This window comes from Stegastes partitus, unplaced genomic scaffold, assembly GCF_000690725.1.
Source record: "Stegastes partitus isolate 25-593 unplaced genomic scaffold, Stegastes_partitus-1.0.2 Scaffold57, whole genome shotgun sequence".
Taxonomy (NCBI): domain Eukaryota; kingdom Metazoa; phylum Chordata; class Actinopteri; family Pomacentridae; genus Stegastes; species Stegastes partitus.
This window is the reverse complement of record NW_007577788.1, coordinates 509,931-535,077: the sequence shown is the minus strand read 5'-3', so window position 1 is coordinate 535,077 and position 25,147 is coordinate 509,931. Positions and strand designations below refer to the sequence as shown.

At 39.3% G+C, this 25,147-nt stretch overlaps 1 protein-coding gene across 3 annotated transcripts in view; it reads right to left on the bottom strand.

The window, feature by feature from the left end:
- The window catches only part of rasal2 (RAS protein activator like 2), a 137,774-nt gene that overhangs the window by 75,821 nt on the left and 36,806 nt on the right, over positions 1-25,147 (bottom strand). For all 3 annotated transcript variants that reach the window (XM_008275697.1, XM_008275695.1, XM_008275696.1), the window contains exons 2-3: positions 14,708-14,835; positions 7,784-7,907 (exon numbers count right to left, since the gene is read on the bottom strand). In XM_008275697.1, coding sequence (XP_008273919.1) covers positions 7,784-7,907; positions 14,708-14,835 — 252 coding nt within the window. The remainder of the gene's footprint in view (positions 1-7,783; positions 7,908-14,707; positions 14,836-25,147) is intronic.

The window sequence follows — 25,147 nt, the reverse complement described above, 5'->3', positions numbered from 1 at the left end:
GTTGATTTCTTATCTTCTAAATTTAATTTCACCATGTACTATGAGTATGATGCTTGTGTGGATGCTGTTGTGACCTCATCTGTCTGTCAATTGTGCTGCTGCCTGTCTTGGCCAGGACACTGTTAAAAAAGAGATTTTTAATCTCAGTGTGCCTTTTCCTGGTTAAATAAAGGTTAAATAAAAATAAAAAATGGAGTCAAAGAAACTAGCAACAGTACCATGGATGCATTTTCTATTTTCTGATAATTCACCTGAAAACTTCAAAAAGTGCATTTTGGTAAACCTTTAAGGCTTATACTTTGTCCAAAGACATTCAGTTCACTGTCATTGTTAATCATTGCAACTCTAATACACATAAACAGCTTTTGAATTACACTATTTAAATTTGTAACTTAATCAAGAATAAGTGAAGATAAACAGAATTGTGTCTCGTGTAATCAGAATGGAAGTAAATAATAATAAAGTGGTGAATGTTCCATCCATCCATTATCTATACACCCCTTAATCCTTACTAGGGTGGCAAGGGGGCTGGAGCCTATCCCAACTGACTTAGGGCGAAGGCAGGGGACACCATGGACAGGTCGCCAGTCTATCGCAGGGCTACACTTAGAGACAGACAACCAAGCACATTCACACCTATGGACAATTTAGAATCACCAATTAACCTCAGCATGTTTTTGGACTGTGTGGGAGGAAGCCAGAGAACCCAGAGAGAATCCACGCTGCACGGGGAAAATATGCAAACTCCGCGCAGAAAGAAACCGGCACCCTTCTTGCTGCAAGGCAACGGTGCTAACCACCGAGCCACCTTGCAGCCCGGGGTGAATGGTAATTTCTTAAAATAAATATAAGTAAAGCTACTAAAAAATGACTGTGAAGGAGTAATAACTGACTTTTTGCAAGTTTCAAACAAGTGACATTATTCATTCATTATTTAATCTTCAGGATTTATATGCAAGGCTGATTAACCTGAATAGTAAGAAATGTAGCTTTGTCATTTTTTCTTTTTTCATATTTTTCACCACATTTTTGTTGTTATTTTTATTCCATTTTATCTATTGTAAAATGAAGTTTTGACATTCGTTTAGTCTTGTTTATTATTATTAACTATTTTTTGGTTTTTAAATTAATTTGATGTTTTTTTTTTAAAGGAAGTTTTGTCATTAAGGTTTTTGTCTTTTTGCTCATCTTTTTTTTTGTTTTACTTCACTCTATTAGGGCCTCAACTTGTCTCCTTAACTTGCTTTGAACTGTATTAATCTGTATGAAAGTTGCTCTGTAAATAAAATTTGATTGATTAATTGAAAATGAACCTTCCATGACAGATGCTCATGTGATTTCTTCCTCCATGAAGTTGAGACAGATGGAGATGTTGCCTCAGGCAACACTTTTACAAGGACAGAGGTGTTTCACCGTTTTATTGTGGAATTTCTGGACTGAATCCAGGTTGTTCACAGGCTTTTACTCTGAAGGCAAGGCTGTGTGGTTTTATTGTGGTGGAGCTGACAGGTGGAGAGCAGACAGGAATGCAGCAGATCCACAGATGAAGTCAGTCTGAGCTTCAGACTGAAACAACAACTGAGGACACGGCGGCAAAAACATGTTTTAAACAGTAGCTTTCACTGCTGAGGAGGAGATTTAATGGAAGCTAAAACGTCTGAGGGAAAGTGTTCAGAGCAGCTACATCAGTCACAAAATACGTCTTTGTCTGCCAAACATATAGGTTTGGCAGACTACAACGGAGAAAAAATTCCTAAATTTAAATTTCACACACTATCTATTAGACTTAATACACAAACTTTTAAAGTTTCACTCCTAAAACATTGAATTCTGAGACAAAAGTTCTCAGTTACATCTGCAGTGATTCCAAGAAACCTAATCAAGCTCTCAAAGATCATTTTATCGCTAAAAACTCACGAACAAAACCTGTTTTGTCGCATAAAAAGGACAAAATGGAGTGACACACTGAGTCCGAAAAGCAGCTAACCGGCTAAGCTGAGATGTTTGACAATTACTTTTTTCATCTTATAAAGTTATCAAGTTAAAGTTTTACAGTTTAAAACAGTTTCACTGCACCCTCTGTGGGGCAGTAGACACTTTAAATGCAATATTTTGTTTTCTCTGTGGTATATGTTACAATTGTGGAATAAGTCTATTGTTGATTAATCTGCTGATTGTTCTTTTGATTAATCAATTAGCCAATAAAATGTTAGAAAATTGTGAAAAGTATTGATCAGGGTTTTAACAAATGTCTTGTTTTGTCCAAAAACTAAAGACATTTAATTTACTGTTGCAAGCAAGGAAAGAAACCCAAAAATATTTTTTGAAATGCAGCAATCATGTTTAATAAGCTGTAATCATCCATCCATCCATTTTCTTCCGCTTTGTCCGGAGCTGTAATCACTGAAATTAAATTACCCAAACTGATTAATTAACTATCGAAATAGTTGGAGATTAGTTGACAACTAAGGGATTATTTGTTGCTGCTCCAATGCAAGTAAAACTTTTTAATTGAGGATAGCAAAGGATAAACAAAGAAAAACATGACTACTTTCATTGCTGAGTATTCTTGATGAATCGCATTGTTGTTTGGTCTCAAAAAGTCAGAAAATGGTGGAAAAGGTGGCAATTGTCTTGTTTTGTCCGTAACCCAAACATATCAGGTTGACTATCACAAATCACATTGAAAAAACTGCAATCACAACAGTCAAATTACTCAAACCTATTGGCCACTAATGGATTAGTTGCTGTAGTTCTAACAGTGGTATGAAAAAACACATGACTATTTTAGCAGAGGACTTGGATAACTCTCTTTAGAAAGAGTGACTGGTTGGTTTTTAAGGGTTCTGACCTACAGATCCACCAGGCGTAACCTGTGCTCAGCAGGTAAGAATGTGAAGGTGTGACGACCAGCGAGGCCTTCGGCTGCTTTCACACACAGATTACTTTCAGCGACCTTATCAGCCGACATCACGACCCGGAGGTCCAGGAAACGCCTGCCGTGGAGACGTAGAGGACGGTGAGCTGCAGCGCCGAGACAGTTAACCAGCAGTCAGTCAGCACTGTAATTACACTGCACCAACAACACTGGACTGTAATTACATCTGAGCTACTGTCACTGCTGCTGCTTCACCGTGTGCAAACAAAACATGAGTGGAAGAAAAAGAAGTAGAAGAAGAAGCACTAGAAGAAGAAGTGGGTAATAAATGAGTGTCTAATTTCCTATTGCATTATTTGAGTTCTCAGTCTGGTTTTACATCATCAGTCTATTCATCTCAAAGTTTTGTCAGCTTCACCAGATGGCATCAAACATTTCACAATTTCAGAATAAAAACAGGTAAATTCAGTGTCAAAACCTGTAAAAGAAGTGCACAAAATACAAACATATCTTTTAAATTTTTTTCAAAACCAGCATAAATGCAGCATCAAACCAAGTACACAAGCAGCATTAAACCAATAATAAATCACCTATCAACCATCATTAAAACCTGCATGAATCAATCATCTAACTAGAGATGCGCCGATCCGATACTGAGTATTGGTATCGGGCCGATACTGGACGAAATTACGGTATCGGATGATTTACTTCACAGTGGTAACTGGCCGATCCGATACCACCACACACACACACACAATCCTGCCTTCCGACACATCCACGTGTTCGTCTGCTCATTGGCTACAAGTTTACAGCGTCAGAGAGTGTCTGCAACTCGACTGGTCGAATCTACAAGGGTGGAACTTGTGCGGACCGGGTTGACTGTCTGAGACACTCCATTGACCCTTCAGGCTGTCACTCACCCCCAAAGCCCTCCTATTGGCCAAACTAGGTGTCAATCAAAAGCTGAGACGTCCGTCTAGCTGACTGTAACGCTTTCAGTGCGATCTAAAACAGATTCACCCTGATTTTGCCAGTAGAAAAGAATAAAACAGCCGGAGCTGATCTCAAGCTGGGAAGACATTACTTCAGAATTTGTGCCTTTGAGGATCTAATATGTTTTACGGACCGAATTATTTTACGGGACAGAATGAGACCAAGCTGGTGAGGAATGACCGATGTTTGAGCTGCAGAGAGCTTTCAAAAGTAAGAAAACTCGGATTTTAACATTTTGCTTTTCTGTACAAAAAGCTCTTTGTGTCAACGCTGTGGTTGCTGCAGGTCAAAAAGGTTTATATCATCGGAAAGAGGAAACTCTGAGCTTTCATTTGATGTGTATATTGTCGGGAAACGTGATTGTGGAGCAAGCACATATGGCTGTAATGTTTTTGGAAAGTGGTCACGTCCCGCCAGCGGGACGTGGGAGCGGTAAGGGGTTAAAAAATACTCCTGTTAAATATTTTTTTTAAAATTGGAAGTATATTTTGAGTGAAATCACCCTTGAAAACTACGTTGCGCACCCGAACTAGAAGCCGTGCACTTATACGGCCGTAGAAGACGAGTACAGCCTCTCTGTGCAGCCCTCTACCAGCAGCCTGTACGTGCGGTCTCCGGCTCTGCAGACTTCCTATTGGATCCGATCCGATCACTACGTTTCTGGCCTCATTTACTACTGCTCATGCGCAGAGCCGAGAGCGGCTATTAGTGGTACTATTATTTAATACCAAGTTTTGGTAATTTAACCTTTAAATTGCAGCTTAATGTTGCTGTGTCATTTTGATCTGTTCTAAATATTTGAATGGCACTGAGTGCACACTGTCGTCTAATTGCAGCTCAAATAAAGCAGCTGCAGTTTCGCTTTGAGACATGCTTTTGGCTATTTTTTACTTTCTTAGAAAAGCAAAATCTATGCTTTAATAGTATGAGGTTTTTGATAAAGCCATCTTAAACAAATGTATCCATGCAAATAAGGTATTTCCAAAGAAGTTTAGGAGGAGAGATGATATCGGTATCGGTATTGGTATTGGTATCGGTATTGGTATCGGCAGATACTCAAAGTTGAAGTATTGGTATCGGAATCGGAAATCAAAAAGAGGTATCAGTCCATCCTTACATCTAACCCAGGAAAATTCCAGCATGAAAACCAGTATAAATCCACAATTAGAAACAACTCTAAACCCAGTATAAAACTGATGTCTAAACCAATATAAAAACCAGTATTGAACTTAGTATAAATCCAGTACTAACCACAGCATAAGCAGAGAATTGAACAACAAATAAATCCAGGACTGAACCCAGAAGTAATCCAAAATGAAAACAAGTATAAATGTAGCACAAAATCAATGTAAATCCACCATAAATCCAGCCTTAAATCCCAGTATCAAACCATGTATAGATCTAATATTGAAGTGATGATAAATCTACACTAAAATCTGTATCTAACATCAAACCCAATAAAATTCCAGGGAAAAAAACTGTACAACTCCAATATTACGCCCAAAATAAAACTATTATTACACTTCTTCTATAAGCACAGTGTGAAACTAGTGCAACCTGTTTTAAATAAAGTTTAATTCCAGTAATAAAACAGTATAGATACGTGTAGATTCAGCCTATTTAATCCCAGAACAAACTCAGTATAAAGTATAAACCCAGTTGAAACTGGCTGTTAGAGACCTATTTGTGTGGGTGGACTGGGTAGATTAACATATANCCCCCCCCCCCACGGCCAGAGGGCAAGGGGGGATTAAGGGGGTCAGTGAATGAATGGATGAATGAATGAGCTTCTCTGTGGTTGGGTGAGCAGGACGGTCAGGGAGGGAGGGTTTCCTATTGGCCTTCGAACTGATCAGTAAACTCATCAGCGTGACTAAAGTCTTAGCCTTCAGAACTTTTGCGATGTTTCCTGACCGACTCATCTCAGTTTGTGAATCCAGTCCCCCTGCAGCTCGGGGCGGGAATCCCCTCAGCGCCAGTGTCCCACAGAGGGCAGCAAGGTCAGCCGGGCTCCATCAGATGGATGGACGGTCGGACACTGGACGCTTTGTCCTCAGACATTCCCGGGACAGAGCAGACGTTCCCACACAGAGCTGTAAAATTACAGGCTGCACTCAAACGCCTCATTATAGCAGCAGAGACAAACATCCACCTGCCTGGACCAGGAACTGTGACTGCATTCAGTCTAGAAAGTTTAGATCCTCCAGCAGAGTTTAAATTACAGTTTAGTGAGCAAACATCCAAACTGCCAAGAAGACACTGAGCCAAAAAGATGGATATTAAAGCACCAAAAAGTCAAAAACAGAGTTTCATCGCATCAAAATGTCAAAAACTGGAATAATATCACACCGAAATGAATATTATCTCACCAAAACATCAAAAACCTGAATATTCCCATACCAAAATGTCAAAAACCTAAACATTACTGCGCAAAAAAGGTCAAAAACCTGGATATGAAAGTGGTAAGACGTAAAAATGTGGATGTTAAGGTAGCAAACATTAAAAACATGAACATTCTTCTTTTTTTTTTTTTTTTAACAAAATCGCAAAAATCTGAATATTGAAGTACTAAAATGTCAGAAAGTAGGATATTAAGGTAGCAAATATTACAGCCTAAATATAAAAGCACTAAAATGCCTTGAATACTATCACACCAAAATGACAAAAACCTAAAAATAATTTCACCACAATGTCAAAACCTGAATATCATCACACCAGAATGTCTAAAACTTGGATATTAAAGCAACAAAATGACAAAATCCTGATTATCGGTGTACCAAAACCTGATGTTAACACAAAAAAATGTTAAAAACCTGGGTTTTAAGGTACCAAAACGTCAAAAACCAAAATATAAATGCACCAAAATTTCAAACATCTGGATATCAAAGCCCTGTCAAGCAAGATACTGGTCCTTTTCGCTAGTTTCTGTAAAAATGTGGCATTTTTAAATACCTTACAACAACTGAAAAGCCATCAGTGATTCAGCTGTGACCAACAGTTGTGACAAAAATGCAGAAAGTATTTGGTTGAACCGCAGGCAGTGTTTACACAGAGCAGAGAGGAGACAAGTATGGAACACAATTAAAGATGTACAGAAAAAGTCAAATATCTGCAGTATGTGGAGGCAACATATATTTTCCAGTATTAAAAACATCTGTGGACACGTGGAAAAGCATTGTACAAGTTGATTCCATTTTTTTTTTTTAATTTTGTAAAATGATTTTTTTTTTTTTTTTTTAAAGTGCCTTTTTTTCTTCTTTCATTACAATTTATGGGATTATAACTGCATCATAGAGCACAGAAGACATTTCTGAGTTCTCTCTACTTCTCATCATGGTTGTTCTGTTTCCACAGAGGTGCAGCACTTCATATTGCAGTAAAAAAAAAAAAAAAAGAGTCCACAGTTAGGAAAAATGTGTCATAAGCAAACAAAAATACGCCCAGAAACGGCCGTTTGGAGTTCAACAGGTTGAAAACAGCTCCTGCAGGTACAGAAGATTCGACAGATTGCAGCCTAGAACTCTGCCTGGAATCCACCTTCCTACAACTCTAGGATATTCCAGGAATTCGACTTTAATCTGAGCATCACACATGTATGTTTGTGGTTCTCTGATGTGATCCTGACCAGTCCTTACAGTGATCGACAGCCACACACTGAGCTGCAGATAAACCACATGATTTAAAACACTCCTCCGAGGTCTGAATGTCATCACATCCGCTCTTTTGTTCTTACTATAATCCTGATAATGACTCTGTCTCACACACACACATGCACTCAGGTAATCCACAGCTCTACCACAGTTTCAGTGGTGTTACGTAACCAGATGTTACTGAGCCCTAATCCTGGTTCTCACAGTCAAACTGCACCAACAACAACTGTGCGTTGTTGTGGCTACTGGTGTCGCTGCTTACCCAGCACAGTGGCGCCCTCTGCCTGGAACTCCGGGAACTGCCCCTCAGACGGGACACTAACGGTCCGGCGGAGGCTCCGGCCCTTCTTGGAGTCGGTGGGGCTTTCCTGAGCATCACCTGCAGCCTGAGGGGGAGGACAGGGGAGATTACTGTGTGTTATGTGGTCTCTACTGGATGGTTGTTTAACTTACAGTAAACAACTAAAATGTTAGTTAAAAGTCAAATGATTCAAAATGATTGAACATTAATGTACCAAATGTCAAAAATCTGGGTATTAATGCACTAAAACATCAAAAACCTGAATATTAATGCACCATAATGTCAAAAAAACTTGATATAAATGCATCAAAACATCCTAATTTGAATACCAAAACACCCAAATCTCTAAAATGAATATTGATGCCCCAAACATTAAAAACGTGAATATTAGCACACTAAAATCTTTTTTTTTTAAAAACAAAAAACAAACAAAAAAAACAGTATAACAATACATTGTAGTGTCACAAAACTGGACATTAATGAACCAGTATTTTACAAATCTGAATACGAAAGCACCACAAAGTCAGAAACCTGCATAATACAGCACTGAAATGTCAAAAACTTTAATATTAAATAATAAAACTTGAATAATTAGGTACTAAAATGTCAAAAACCTAGACATCAAAGCACTAAATGCAAAAAAAAAAAAACCTGGATATAAAGGTAGCAACCATTAAAAACCTGAATAATATAGCACTAAAATGGCAAAAGCCTGATTATGAAAGCACTGAAATGACAAAAACTTGAATAGTACTGCACAAAAATATTTTTTTAAAAAACAAACAAACCTGTATATCAATGTAACAAAACATTTTAAAACTAAGGCACTACAACATGATATGATATGAATGCATCAGAATGTCAAAAACCTGAATAATTAAGCACTGAAATGTCAAAAATCTGATTATTAATGCACTAAAACCAGAAAAACATCAATATTATCACCTCAAAGTAATCAGATTACTTCGAAATTGAAGAGTAGGGTATTCGCTCTGATGTAAAATTATAACCTAACAGTTCAGATTTACTTTATTAAAATTTCCGGGCTCAATGCAACTAAAGTCAGAATACTTTTCATTGCTGAGATTCTAACGCTTCATACTTCAACCTTTATTTTGAATGATAGAATCAATCCGCTGCAAAACTGGAGGATATAGAATTTCTCTTTGCTGGAGGGGTTGAGTTGTTCTAACTTTCTCTTTAAAATACTCCAAAAATGTTTTACTGGATTCAGTTCACTCCACATACCTGTCCAGGTCTTAGTTTTAACTGTTTTCTTCTTTATAACCTCTTATGTGATGTTGTTCTTTGGATGGTTCTCATGCTGGAATATTACTCTTCTTCGGGCTTCTGAAAACTGGGAGTCATCTTAACAGCCAGTGTTTTGGTTTATCCTCACACATTCATGGTGCATCTATAAATGTCATCTCCCAAACACAGTTTGCACTCGTGCAGCTCCATATCATCACTCTCCCTCGTCTGTGCTTCACTGTCAGGACTATGCATTCACTGTGATAGTCCTGGTCAGGTTCACACCAAACATGCTGGACTCCATCTGAGCTAGGGGTGGGTGACAGGCAAAAATACCATCACAATTTTTGTTTTTAGTCGAAAATCACGATTTTGAGTTTATCATGATCTTACATGTATTTTTGAGACTAAGTGCGGCTGGACCACAGATCACTCGTTGCTGAGAAAAACTGGACGTTTTGAACTTTGTGTTCAATCATTTCTCAGCATTCAGAGTAGAGACGTGGAATAGCAGTGTTGGTGAAATATTTTCGGTTGGGCAGCTCATACCGTGGGTCAACTACTTTGAGCAGGCATTTGAACCCCTCGTTTTCTACTGTCTTGAACGGAACCACATCTTTTTGCAAGATAAAAGGTAACTGCTTCTGCCCGCAAGCTCGTTCCTTCGCATCACGTGACGTACTACTTCCTGTTTGTCTCTGCAGCTCACTGCTGGTGCTGGTTCTGTTCACCGCTCCTCTTTCCCAGCGTTTATTAAATCTCCATACACCCTTTAAAAAAATATCTACATGATAAATTTTGTTGACACGCAAACTGTTTCTAAAGCGACTGCCTGCATAACTGCTCTAAGTAATAACACTAACAAAACTTGGTGCTTGTTAGCTTTCCCGCTAGTATCACTATGGCTTCCCCCTCTCTTTCCTGCACTGTGTGCCGCATGTTCACTTATGAGCCTGCCTCCTTTACAGATACTGGTAAGTGTGTTAAATGTAGCTTGTTCGTAGCTCTGGAGGCGAGGCTCACCGAGCTAGAGGCACAGCTCCGTACCATGTCTGATACAGTAGCTAGCGAGTCGCCTGTAGCCGGTACGGAGCGACCTAGCGTAGCTTCTGCTAGCCGTCCCCCGGTAGTTTCCAAGCAGCCGGGAAACCAGGGCTGGGTGACCGTCTAAAGGAAGCATAGTCCGAAGGTTAAGTCCACGGCTCACCACCCACCCCCCGTTCACGTTTGTAATCGTTTTTCCCCGCTCAGCAACACACCTGCTGAGAAACCGACTGGTCATTGGCAGCTCCATAGTCAGATACGTGAAGCGAGAGACACCAGCGACCATAGTTAAATGTATACCTGGGGCCAGAGCGGGCGATGTGGAATCCTATTTGAAACTGCTGGCTAAGGATAAGCGTAAATACCGTAAGGTTGTTATTCACGTCGGCGGTAATGACACCCGGTTACGCCAATCAGAGGTCACTAAAATTAATGTTGAATTGGTGTGCAATTACGCAAAAACACTGTCGGACTCCGTAGTTTTCTCTGGACCCCTGCCCAATTTGACCAGTGATGACATGTTTAGCCGCATGTCGTCATTCAATCGCTGGCTGTCGAGGTGGTGTCTAGAAAATGGTGTGGACTTAATAGATAATTGGACAAGCTTTTGGGGAAAACCTGGCCTCATTAGGAGAGACGGCATCCATCCTACTTTGGATGATGCGGCTCGCTTATCTAGAAATATGGCCAGATTTATTAGTCAGCAGAACCCCTGACAGTCCAGAGGTGAGACCAGGAAGCAGAGTTGCAGTCTTACACGATTCTCTGCTGCTTCCTTAGGGCTGCCACCTAGAATATATACTATAGAGACTGTGTCCGCCCCCAGACCATCCAGATCTAGATCTAGATTTTATAAGCCTAAAATTAACAGCAGAGGAGCTGTTCATAACACCCTCATCCAGATTAATTAAAACATCATCAGAACAAAAAACAACAATTAAATGTGGACTATTAAATATTAGATCTTTATCATCTAAGTCTCTTTCAATCAATGATCTAATAACTGATCAACACATTGATTTAATGTTTCTGACTGAAACCTGGCTGCAGCATGAAGAATATGTTAGTCTAGATGAATCGACTCCCCCCAGCCACATTAACTTTCATATAGCTAGAAGTACAGGCAGAGGGGGAGGAGTGGCAGCAGTCATCCACTCAAATCTATTAATTAACCAGAGACCAAAACTTAAGTTATAAATCATTTGAAAGCCTTAGTCTTAGCCTGAACCAGAAAGCGCAGAAACCCGTTCTGTTAGTTGTCGTATATCGACCACCCGCTCCTTACTCTGAGTTTCTAACTGAATTTTCAGAGTTCTTAGCTGACTTAGTGCTCAGTGCAGATAAAATCATTATAGTGGGTGACTTTAATATTCATGTAGATGATGAGAACGACAGCCTCAGCTCTACTTTTAGTTTACTGTTAGACTCAGTGGGTTTCTCTCAGAATGTAAATAAGCCAACCCACCGTTTTAATCACACCCTGGATCTTGTTTTGACGTATGGCATAGAAATTGAGCATCTCATTGTTTTTAAACAAAACTCTCTGATCATTTTGAACATTTGAATTTACAGTAATTGACCATTGTACAACAACCAAAACGCTCCATTGCAGCAGATGTTTATCTGATAATGCGGTCACTAAATTTAAGGAAACAATTCCATCATTATTTTCTTCAATGCCATATGCCAACTCAAAGGAGAGTAGCTCTAATCTTAGTCCCACACAAGTGGATAATCTGGTTGACAGGACGGCTGCTTTACTTTACTTCAATTGACGCTGTTGCTCCTCTGAAAAGGAAGGCAAAAAATCATAACAAAACAGCTCCATGGTATAATGAACAGCTGTGTATTTTAAAGCAGAATGTAAGGAGATGGGAAAGGCAATGGCGCTCAAATAATTTTGAAAAATATCATCTAGCCTGGAAAGATAGTTTTCTCAAATATAAAAAGGCAATTCGTAACACTAGAACCGCTTATTATTCGTCTTTAATTGAGAAAAATAAGAACAATCCCAGGTTTCTGTTCAGCACTGTAGCCAGGCTGACCAGGAGTCATAGTTCTGTGGAGCCTTCTGTTCCTTTAGCTCTCAGCAGTGAAGATTTCATGACCTTCTTCACAAACAAAGTTTTAAATATTAGACAAAAAATCCAGACCATGTCTTTAGGTGCAACGGCTCTGGAAGCACCCACAAAAGTAGATGTGTGCTTGGACAGCTTCTCTACTGTGAACCTCTTAGAGCTCACATCAACAGTTAATTCTTCTAAACCAGCAACATGCATGTTGGACCCCATTCCCACTAGACTGTTTAAGGAGATCTTTCCTTTAATGAACAGTACAGTGTTAGATATCATCAACTTCTCCCTACTAACAGGCTACGTATAATAAAGCCACTTCTAAAAAAGCCTACTCTAGATCCAGGTGTTTTAGCCAATTACAGACCAATATCCAACCTTCCTTTTATCTCAAAAATCCTTGAAATGCCAAATTTGAGGCGTGTAGGAGTTAACCTCTAGGAGGAGTTCGCTCTCGAAAATGACAAAAATCACCAAAAATTGCACAGTTATTTCAAAATGGCGGACTTCCTGTTGAGTTTACGGTACGGGTCCAAGAGGCTTTTTTGTGCGTCCTGATGTGTTACATGTGCCTACCAAGTTTTGCAAATGTCGGTTAAATGTCCTGCGGGGGCTAATGGATAAATTGCTGCAGGGGGCGCTATAGAGCCATTTTGCCAAACAGGCACACGTTGTCTGTCATTGAGCCAATCGTGACTCGTATGCCAATTTTGGTGAGTTTATGAGCATTCTAAAGCTGTCAAAAAGTCATTTCTGTCTCAAAGTAACTATGCGTCGCCATGGCAACACTGTTGCTTGAAAATGCAAAAGCTTTGCACTGTAGCATCGTCAACATGGGAAGACTTAGCTGACCAATTTTAAGAATGATATCACAAAGTTTGAAGCAATGGCACATGGAAGTGTAATGCCTCAAACAGCCTGTTACAATAGATGGCGCTATGACTGCGAATGGATTTGGGCATATGGATGTGATCAGGACAGCAGTCTGATCAAATATGTAAAGTTTGAGCCAGAATGGAGCATGTACAGGGTAGTTACACAGTACTTCCTCTTTAATGGCGAAGGATCAAACATCAGAGGGTTGCCATGGCCATGCCCTTTGACCTTTGCAGAAGATTTTAATAACATTTTACCTTCAAGGCGTATTCTACATGCTACCCAAATTTCAGCGCTTTGTGACTTACCCCCTAGGAGGAGTTAGCTCAGGTTGGACAAACGACCAATTCAAAATGGCGGACTTCCTGTTGGGTTTAGAGTATGGCTGTCACTGACTTTTTTGTTCGTCCTGACCTCCTCCATATACCTACCAAATTGCGTAGGTCTGGGTCAAATATGCTTCCGATGGGACTCCGTTGAAATTTTCAAGGTGGCACTATGGAGCCATTTTGGCATTGACATGTCCAACTCCCTTAAAATATCAAATTTTTCGCCAGTTCTGATGTGCGTGCAAATTGTCATCCGGATTTGAGCATGTTTAGGCCCTCAAAAATGCAATTGTTTATTCAAGAGGGTTCTACACACTGTAGTGCTCGGGCCCTAATAATCCTTTCAGTTTAATAATGGAAATGGAGTTTTTTTAGCGCCCAACTCCTCTGTTTGGCTTTCAGCCATGGCTCTCCATGCGGCTACCGCTACACACAAACAAGGAGGCAGCTAAGAAAGTGCATCACTGCCTGTAACTCGCTATGATTGGTCGGTCACGTTGACGACGTAATACGTCTGGTGCGTCGGTGCATCAGCATAGAACTGCAATTTATAGAATGTGACCTAAACAATCCATACCATCCCCTCACTTTGGCAGATCGTCTACACGTTCTAATCCTTCACGATCTATTATCGCCATATGCACACCCCTAATCTGAGCCCAACAAATGTATCTTCTGGCCAAATGATGTTCTCCAATAGTTATCAGGATTCTTTTCATGTTGTTTAATCTTCCAGTTTTGTGCCAAAGAGCAAACATTGGTGTTTTTCTTGTCCTCCGTCCATAGAGGTTGATGTTCAGAAGTTTCCTTTAAACTGTCTGAGCTTCACAGTGACTCTGATTTCCATTGATAACTCCTGTGTCAAGTCAGAAGCAGCTGCTGTCTGTTTTTTACAGCTTGATTATGAAAGTAGTTCACTGTCTGTGGAGTCATTTTAGGAGGACGACCACTGCAGCCCTGATTAGTGGTACTAAGGCTCTTTCGACACCTCCTGATTACTGCTGACCCTGTCTTTACACTGATTTTTAGCTGATTTTCCTGAATCCTTTTCCAAGTCTCAGAATCAGATTTCTAGGTTCCTCTGGCAATTCTTTTCCATGTGGAGCCATGATGCAGACATACAGGTGTGTGTTGTGTATTCACAACAGTGAATACACAACAGTATTTTTAATGTAATCCTTCTAGAGTCTTTGTTTCTGAATGTAAATACTCATCCAGAGGTGATATAGTTTGAAATAAATTGGTATTGAAGTGATATTACACAAGGTTGTACTCATGCTGATGTATCTTATGTGGGAGCGGCTGGTTCTCACCTCGTCGTCCTTGTTGAGCAGGATCAGCTGGCTGTCGGTGAGGATGCAGAACTTTCTCTCCCAGGCGCCGCTGTCAGTGTACGGACTCTGACCACAGGAGAACCGGTGAGCCGGAGGACCTTTAACATCTGAGAACAGACATGGAGCACGTTAGAAAACACAAGACAAAGGGTTTCAGTGCAACAAAACAGAGCTGCAGCAATTAATCAAACTGCAAATATTATGATGATTGGCTGAAAGTCTGGTTTTAAGTAATAAGGATTTCTACGATGACAAACCAGATATTATCATCATGAGGGTAGATTGTGGGAAACATTTCATTTCCTGCATTCTGGTGTTTTCATGCACCAATTAGCTGCTTTTCTGCATCAATTCGTGGTGGAAATGGCTTTATTTTTGTAACAAAGAACCAGATGACAATTCGAAATATAACGCAATACATGTGGCTCCAATTCCATAATATGTTCAGTGGCTGTTTGAGCTCAAAATTCATGTTTTGTGAGTTTAAAAAGGAAAAAAGAGAAAATGTCTGTCTGGGGCTTTTTTGCATTCTTTGCTACTTTCATCTTTGTCAATATTGAAGGGATTGAATCTCAGCATCCCCTCAAATTCTACATCCATTTGAACTAGAATATGTGCATTATCTAAATTTTTTTCTGAAGTAATTATTTTGAATCGGCACAAAAATGCAACACAAAGAAACAAGAACTTGCTTGAGTCACATTCTATTAAATTGTGCATTCCTAAGTGTCATGCAGCACAAAAGACAATTCTGAGTCCTGTCTCCTTCTAGTCATGGTTGTTCACTTTCCAAAGAGGTGCAGGACATTTTTTGAAGTGAAAAATTAACATACAGAGTTTAAAAATATGTCAGGTTCAATGAAAACACCCAGAAACTGTTTGAAATTCAGACCTTCCTTCCAGTTCGTTGGTCTCTAAACTAAATCTGATGGATATATAAACAAACTCTACATTCTGCTGATATGAAACTTGGTGCACAAACACATTCAAGTTGAGACATGTTGATCAGAGAAGCTGCTGAGGAGCTTCGGCATTCAGATTCAGCTCCACATGAAGCCTGCAGAACTCTGGTTGCTCCTGCAGAGGGCGCTAAGGCTCTACACTTCACTGCACCCATTGCAAACGAAAGTGACTTGTGACACACGGAGCAGACTCAGCAGAGGTCAGAGGTCATGACACTGCCAGTTAAAATAAAAGTGTGCAGCAGATTTCCCCACATGTGCAGCACTTTACTGTTTTTATTTGTCTAGTTTCAGCATCTGTCGATGCTTTAAAAATGATCACAAGTCTGTGGCAGAGCAACAAATGTTCATGGAGCACAGATTAACTTGGAGGTGTGAAACCATCAGAATGAATCCAAATAAAAAAAAGAGGGCTTCATTTTGGTGCATTAATATCCAGGTATATGATCTTCTTCTGCATTAATATACAGGTTTTAAATACCTTTGTGGCTTTATTATAGAGGCTATTGATTTTATCATACATTTTTAGGGTTTTGATGCTTCCAAGCATTAATATCCATGGTTTCAATAGTTTGGTACATTCATTTCCAGGGTTTTTTTTGTTTTCACTTTTGTGTCTAATATCCAGGTTTTTCAAAGTGATATGTTCATATCTGGGATTCTGATACTTTTATGAATTGATATCCAGATTTGTGACATTTTTGTATGGTACTATCCAGGTTTTTGATAGCTTGATACATTAAGAGCCAGGTTTTTAACTCTTGGATGGATTCATTTGCATGTTTTTATGCTTTTGTGCATTAATATCAGTTGTTTTGCACTTTTGTGAGTTATTATCCACCTTTTTGACGATTTATTGCATTGACATCCAGGTTTGGTTGCTTTGGTACATTAATATCCAGATTTTCTCTACTTTTGTGTATTAATATCCATGTTTTTTGCACTGTTGTGCATTAAAATCAAGGTTTTTAATACTTTTGCACATCAATATCCAGGTTTTTTGCACTTTTGTGAGTTGATATAAACTGGTTTTTGTCATTTCTGTGTGATAATATCCCTTTTTTTTTTACACTTGGGTATCATAATATTAAGGTTTTTGACAATTTGATGCATTAACATCCATGTTTTGTCCCTTCATTACATCAATATCCAGAATTTTTACTACTTTTGTGTGGTAATATCCTGTTTTTTCATACATGGCAGTGTTAATATCCAGGTTTTTGAAACTTTGTGCATTAATATACAGGTTTTGTCACTTTAGCTTATTGATATCCAGGCTCTTTGCACTTGAGTGCCTAAACATTCAGGGTTCTATTTTTGACTTTGGTGTGTTAACATCCAGATTTTTTCACTTTGGAACATAAATATCCATGTTTTTACAGTGTGGAACTGAGTGGTGTCATGGTTAACAACTTGATATTAACAATTAGTCACATTATAGCTTCATACCTGTTAATATTACTGATCCTATTGATCATCACAATGTGGAAACATGAGTCTCCACAGCAGCTTTAATGTTTCTCACAGCACAGAAACACTGCAGGCTTAAAATAGTCTGAATGTGCCTGTAAACTGCCTCACAGAGAGCTGCCTGTATGAGTCTGCATGTGCTTCAGACAGTGCATCAGTGTTAAGTGTTGAACAAAAGCCGTTTGTGTGTCAGCGTCTTATCGGGTAAACAGACGGTGCTTTCATGCGCCTGATTGTGCTGGGATTATTCGGCGTTGGTCTGCTGGGTAAACACTCCGCACACACTCAAATACACACACAGTTAGGCTAATTGATTATGATGGACGTTTGATTGCAGTGCAAATTCTGACGTTTGCTGTTGAGAGACGCCGACAGAAAACTGCTGGATGTGTTTATTTACACGAGATGTTAGAAAACCGGCAGATTCCCAGTGATTATAATCACAGAAGATCGAGTCTCCAGGTTTACTGAACACTGGTCTGCAGATATTAAAAAACCAAAAAAAATCAATTGCTTCACATTATATTTATCAACATTAATAATACCCTTTAACATTTTAAAATCTTATTGCAAAAAACATCTCAATGCAAAACTCCCACTAGAAATTTGAGGTTTCAACCAGTGAAAGTAAAGACCCTCTGCTATTCTTTGTCCTAAATGATAATAAATAATTATCATTGAATTTAAGGGAAAAAATGGGACATTTGAAGACATCAAGCTGCATTTTTTGCTGTATTTTGACACCTTTTTTTCCATAATCAGTAAAAGTAAACTTAACAAGTTTATTTACTTGGTTTATTAAGTCTTTGTGTTGTGCCTTTAATAATAATTTTAGTATATTTAACTCACTCACTGATACTTTTGTGTATTATTATCCTTTGTTTCAGTTTAGTTTGGTCCATGAATATCTAGGTTTTTCACACTTCAAGATTTTGGTAGTTTGGCGAATTAATGTTCAGATCTTGGACATTTTTCTGCATTAATATCCAGGTTTTTAAATTTTTTTGTAGGGTAATATCCAAGTTTAGGTAGGGTGGTACATTAATATCCAGGTTGTTGATGCTTTTGTGTGATAATATTAAAATTTGTAATAGTTTGGGGCACTGCAGTTTTGGTAAAAATGTAAATAAAAAAACCTAAAAAAATCAAAGCTTCAAGCAGCAATGGACACGTCCTCTCCATATGACGTATGACCGTTGTGCACGTCGGAGCGTGGTGAAAACGTGCTCTGGCCAGGACTGCATCAAAAATATAAAGTTGCAGGCAGAGGTTAGTTATACAGCACTTCCCGTTTTATGGCGAGTTGAGGCGGCATGTATGTTGGGGCGTGGTGGAAACGTGCTCTGATCAGGACTCTGATCACACGTGTACATTTTCAGGCAGATCAGGGCACGTATAGGCCAGGTACACAGCGAATTGGTGAAATTCCGGGGGCTGCCATTTCCCCGCCCTTAGACTTTTGCAGAGCATTTTGATAACTTTTAATCACCCAGCCCCGTTGTACGTTCTGGCCAAATTTGAGGTCTGTGGGATTTCCCAGTAGGAGGAGATACATTTTGAAAATTAGCAAAAATCACCCAAAATCTCCAAATTCCCCTTTGGGTTAAGGGTCGGAGCTCCCCAGGGTATGATGTGCTGGTGTGATACAGATGCTTCCCAAAGTCTTGGCGAAATGCACTTCTGGCAGTACTCTGCTAAAATTTTCTAGAGGGCACTATGGAGCAATTTTGCCGCTCACATGTCCCAGTTCCCTAAAATATCAAACGTTTCACTAGTTCGAATGTGCGTGCAAATTTTGGTGAGTTTTTGAGCTTTTTAGGCCCTCTGTAATGCGTTTGCTTCGTCGGAAAAATCCTTTTGAGAATCACACAGATTTCGATAGGTTCCTTGCACTTTCAGTGCGAAATTTGTTAATAACATCTCCAACACAGTGTCTTATCATCTTTTGTTGCTTGTTTATGTGATTTCTAGCCAAAAGAAACTTACTGGCCAAGTAATATTCATCATAAATCAATATCTGACAAGGCTCTGAATAATTTGGGGCTTAACTGTGCAAACACTGGAGTCTGGTTCGGTCACAGCAGCTCCTTTCAGCCAGCAGGCGCTTCAGAGAAATGTGCAGGCTAGTTGATGAATGGGATCCCGGTGAGGGTGCAGGAGGACACTGAGTTTGTGCAGAAAGCAGCTGAGGATCTACATTTTCAGTAGCCTATTTCTGGCTGCATACTAAATCATCCACGTCAGAGCTCGGGCCCAGAGCACCCCAAGAGACTCGACAGGACTCACACCTGCTACTGTTCTGAGCTGTCGAGCGAAAGAGCAGCGACCAGAGAGGAAGACAGGAAGTCTAATTGGCCGGCGTTTCTGTTGCGAGCAGCTAATGAGCAGATCTCAGGTCTGCTGCCGCCGCTGAAGGCCGGTCAGCAGCTGAGAGGTTGGCCATTGGCTGCTCGTCTTACATAACAGCTCGTACCTGCCTGAACTGCAATCCTGCTTCAGCGTCACGCAAACCTCCACAGAAGAGCTCAAACAGAGCTGAAAATACACATTGCTTGTGACTGGCTGGATCTGAAGCCTGAAAGGCAACAAACATCCTTGAGGACAAGAAAACAAGCCAGAATCCATCCAGAACTTGACCACTTCAGTAAGAGGAGCCCCAAAACCCATCAGTGGGTTTGAAAGTCATGTTTTTAAAAAAATCCCCAAAATGATGCTATTTACCAGTCACAAATGGTAAAACCAGACAGAATAGTTGGATTATCAACTTTTCTGACTGACCTTGAACAAATGAAACAACCTAATCTGAGCTTAAATTTGCAACATTTAATCAAAATCCAATTTTTTTTACATCTCATTAAAAATTTACCAAAAAATGATCGTTTGCATTAACCAGATTCTGCAAAAAACAAAAAATTCTGCGTTCCTCTGCACATCTGTCACAGCATTACTGACTGAGCTATGACCAAGAGTTGTGACAAAAATTCAGAGAGTTTTGAGCTGAACTGCAGGCAGTGTGTCCACAGAGTTGACGACAGACTACATGCAGTCAGACAGAAGCTTGACGCATTTTGTGGTATCTCAGACCCGCAGCATCATGTTGTGTTAGAACGGTGTGTGATGGTCCAATAAACTCATGCTGTGATAAAAGCGTCTGACTGACAGCTGAGCATCCGATGAACCTGAACGCGGTCATAGAGGAAAGTTGAGATGCATCAAGAGACGGTTGAAGTTTCCGTCGTCCATCTGCTCCGTTCTCACCGTTTGAAAAAATGAAAACAACCTACAGAGCTGTAGATGATATTAACCCTCTGAAGTCTGAGCAGTATTTCCTCGCTGTGGCTCATTTTTCACTACAGTATAAAGTCCAGCACCTCTGTGGAAACAGAACAACATGAAGACAGAGAGAGAACTCAGAAACATCTTATGTGCAGAATGACGCAGAATGACAGAAATCATAACAGAAGAAAAAAGGTGAAATCTAAGTTTTTGACTTCTGACATTTTAGTAAAATAATTTTCAGATTACTATTAATTAATATTAATTAGTTACTATTCTTTTTTTTCAATTCTTTTGTGGATAAATATTCAGATTTTTTATATTTTAGCCTGCTAATATCTAAGTTTTGGATTTTTGGGTGCAATAATATCAAATATCGATGTTTTTGATGTTTTGGTGCATAAATATCTTCTGTGACGTATGACACAGAATACAAAAAGAACAACTACAACTCTAACAGCAAAACGTTTGAAGCTTTTCAACTAGAAATCTTACCTTCCACCGACTTAGAATAATCTGCATCATTCTTGAAAAGATAAAGTATTTGAAAGCTGGAAAATAAGATACATTTATGGCTGGAAATCATTTATGTCTGCCTCCTCCTCCATCAGTGCTGAGAATTCCTCCTAATTTGGTGTCAACCTTTTAAATCTCTATTTTTATAATCTATGGCATGTTCTTCAAATGATTTTGCTCCTACCATTTTGATTTAGTGTTTTTCATGTTTGTTGCTGTTGCCGTCATTATTCTATCTCAGCTTTAGCATTTTATATCTCGTACTGTTTGATTTAAACAACAATAATTACTGTAAAGTGACAACAGCTTTTGTACATGTTAACTTAAAAAGCATTAACATCTAAACATACTCAAGGCAAATTCCAGACCGGAAAAAACAGAAGAAGTACTTTCATACAAATCAGAGTTAACCAGTGCTGTAGAAATGAATAGACTTCTGGCTGACATGTTTCCAGAGGAAAGTGAAAGCACAATAAAAATATTTAGTCCCTAAAAATAATTATTTACAATCGGAAAATCAATTAAAAGAAGCAGTTTTTCTAATAATATAACAATTATTTATATAATCGTGCAGATTTATTCGACGTGGAAGTCAGATACGTGAAAAAGTACTACGCAGTCAGTCTGACTGCACGTTTACATATTTTCCTGTTGTTTTTAGCTTTTCAAAGCGATCACACTGCCGAGATGTCCATGAGCAAAACACTGCACCTGCAGAGGTCATGACACAAGCTTTTTTCCCCCACATGTGAAATCTTAGGTGTTGTGGGGGAAGAAGAGAAACTTGACGCCGACCGAACCTCTGCTGGGAATGTCTGAGAGCCGGGAGAGTCCAGCACCTGTCCAACCACACACAGACATGCAAAAATACACACAAAATATACTCACAAATACACTCACAGTAAATCGACTATGAGTTTTTCGTGCTCCCAAGGCCCTCAGTGTTGACACTGCTGTTTGTGTTTACTTGAGCTATTCGGGACTCACTTTAATCATTTTCCATGAGTCCAACAATCATGTTTTTTTGGTTAAACACACTGATGCTCCTCCAAACTGTGGTTTTACTGCTACCAAGTAACTTCGACTCTCATAACTCTGAATTAATTCATGATAGATAAAAGTTGGTGCCATTCGTTACAACTACTTAAGTGTAGCACTTAATCTGCTGGTGGGTTTGAAAAGCTTGTTGTTTCAGAAACAAATGACCAAATTTCACCATTTATAGTAGCAAGAAACTGAAAAAACAGGAAGAATGATCAGATTTTCAACTTGAACTCATTGTGTTCCGTTCAGTTTTTGTCATAAAACCAATCAAATTTAAGCTAAAAATCTGAATATTTAATCAAATTCAATTTATTCTACATGTTCCATTTAAAAATTTGCAAAAAATAAACAGTTTGCAGGAACTAGATTCTCTAAAAACGAAAAATTCAGCACTCCTTTGTGCAACCACGAAGCCACTGACTGACTCTGCTGTGACCAACAGTTACATCACAAAAATTCATTTTCGACTGAACTGCAGGCGTGTATCCACAGAGCAGAGACACCAATAAAACATACTGGATCAATAAAATAAATGTAGTAAGTTTCACTAACACCTGTGGGAAGTTGGAAAAATGTTAGACATGTTGACTCCTGATTTTTTTTATTTTTTTTAACTGAATAGATGAAGAAATTCAACTTTTTTTTTCTTTTCTTATAATGTATTGCCGTTTAACCAGGCCATACTATATAGGAGACATTTCTCAGTTATCGCTTGTTCAATCATAGTTTTCCACTATTTGTGAATGCGTGTAAATGGATTGCTTGAGGTGGTGGTCGGAGGGGCCGTAGGCGCAGAATGGCAGCCACGCCTCTGTCAGTCTGCCCCAGGGCAGCTGTGGCTACAATCGTAGCTTACCACCACCAGAATGAATGTGTGTGAATGAATAATTGACAGTGTAAAGCGTCTTTGAGTGTCCAGAAAAGCGCTATATAAATCTGATCAATTATTATTATTATTATTATTTCCGTAGAGCTGTAGGACTTCATATTATAGTGAAAAATGAACCCACAATCAGTAAAAATGTGATAGAAAAGCAATGAACAGTCAGAAATTGCTCAGATTAGTATTGCTTATCTTGTTAGTCATTATCAGTGTACAATATAATAAGCTTAGACTCATCATAACCTGCATTAAACTGAGTAGAAATGTGAAATACCTTATCATGTCAGAGTGTAAAATTGTGAATGAGAGCTGGAACCTTAAACACAACTCGACTCCAAGTCAGAGGTGTGAATGTCTTCCCCATCTGAGCAGTAGGATCTACTGTACGCTGACCTACATCAGGCAGTAGTCAGTCATGTAACAGACCAATTTCAGGTCCCCGAGTTCAGCCATGAAGGCAGCAGAGGCTCTGCGTTGAGGAATAAGAAAAACTGCAGCGTTTGGATATTCAGGTTAGAGGATTCAGATATTGTTTGTTTCTTGATCTTTCTAAATGTAGGTCATTAGTAAAGGTGAAATGGCATCACATGCTTGTTACTGTATTCATACTTTCTAAGTGCATTTTCGAAATTAGTCAACAGGAAGTGTGAAAAATCACTTGAATGCTGTAAGAAGTAGGATGTTAATTAGGGTCCGAGCACCCAAAAAGGTGCGAAGACCCTATTGGAACTGCTCTGTTTTTTATTATTCTTCGCCACAAAGACATGCGTTTTTGAGGCCCTAAACATACTCGCACACGCACCAAACTTGGCACACACATCACACCCGGCGAAAAATTTTATAATTTGGAAGAAAAATACACACCTCACTACAGAAATTGCTCCATAGCGCCACCTTGAAAATTTCAACGGAGTCCTGTCGGAAGCACGTTTGCCCTACAGCTACACGATTTCATAGGCATATTGAGCTGGTCGGCACGACAAAAAAGTCTCTCAGCTCCTAGCTCTAAAATGCAACACGGCTCAACTGCGCCCCCTACAATATTTCAACACAGTCCCATCGGGGCTACATTTCACCTAGAACTACGAACTTCGCCACACACATGCAACAACTCATGACACACAAAAAAGTCCATTAGCATGTTTCTGTAAACCCAACAGCAAATCCGCCATGTTGGAACAATGGTGAGCATGTTGGACCATTTTTGCTGAAAAATGGCCATTTTTGGCCATTTTTTGTCCAGGCCGGTTTCATTAGTTTATTTTATTTTTTAAAATAATTCTGTTAAACCACAGTTCAAAATCAATGTCTGATTTTCATTGGTTAATTTTCATAGAATATTTATTTATTATTACTTTTGTCAGATTCAAGTTATTTCTGTGACCGTTGTCGGTTTTTCTTTCATTAACCGAGGAGTACCAACAATTTTGGCCACGTGTGTATATGGTACTATAACTGTGTCATTCAGCACAGAGGACATTTCTGAATTCTGTTTCCTTCTATATGTTATGTTTCCATTAGGGTGCAGGACTTTATATTCTGGTGAAAAATGAGCCACAGTGAGGAAAAATGTGACTGGAGCAAAGAAAAATGTCCTCCAAAACTGCTTGGAGTTCAAAGGACACATTATATTTTGTCAGCTTGTCGTATCTTTAGATGTAAAATCTTATCATGTATATAAAAAACAGGAAGTAAAGCTCCAACTGAAGCACATTCATTAATCACATTAGTTTCAAATTAAACACAACAGACATACAACCTTCCACCTGCCAAGACACAACTGCTGCACAAGAGTTCACAGGTTCTCACAAGGACAAAATACACAAACACATACAGACACACAAACAGGCCAACAGAGGCTGCTTTGTCTGTTGACCTGCATGTACCCTTCTGAGGCAGGCAGGTCTGGTCGTCATAGCTACCGGTAAACACAGCAGCCATCCGACCAATCACAGTGCGGCGACATCACATCACCGCTTTATCAAGATGGGACCATTCACCGGGAAGGAGGGGGGAGGTCGGTGAAACCACAGGGAGAACAGAGAGGGGTGTGTCACTGCAGCTATTACACACACACACACACACACACACACACACACACACTACACGTAAACATATGAATAAAACTTTCTGGATTGAGAAAAAAAGCAGCAGAGTGAAGCTCCAACCTGATTCTCTGAAGGAATTATCAGGCAAAGACGACACATCAGATATAAATGGGACACGATTTTCAATAAAACACAACTACAAACATACAAATTGACACTA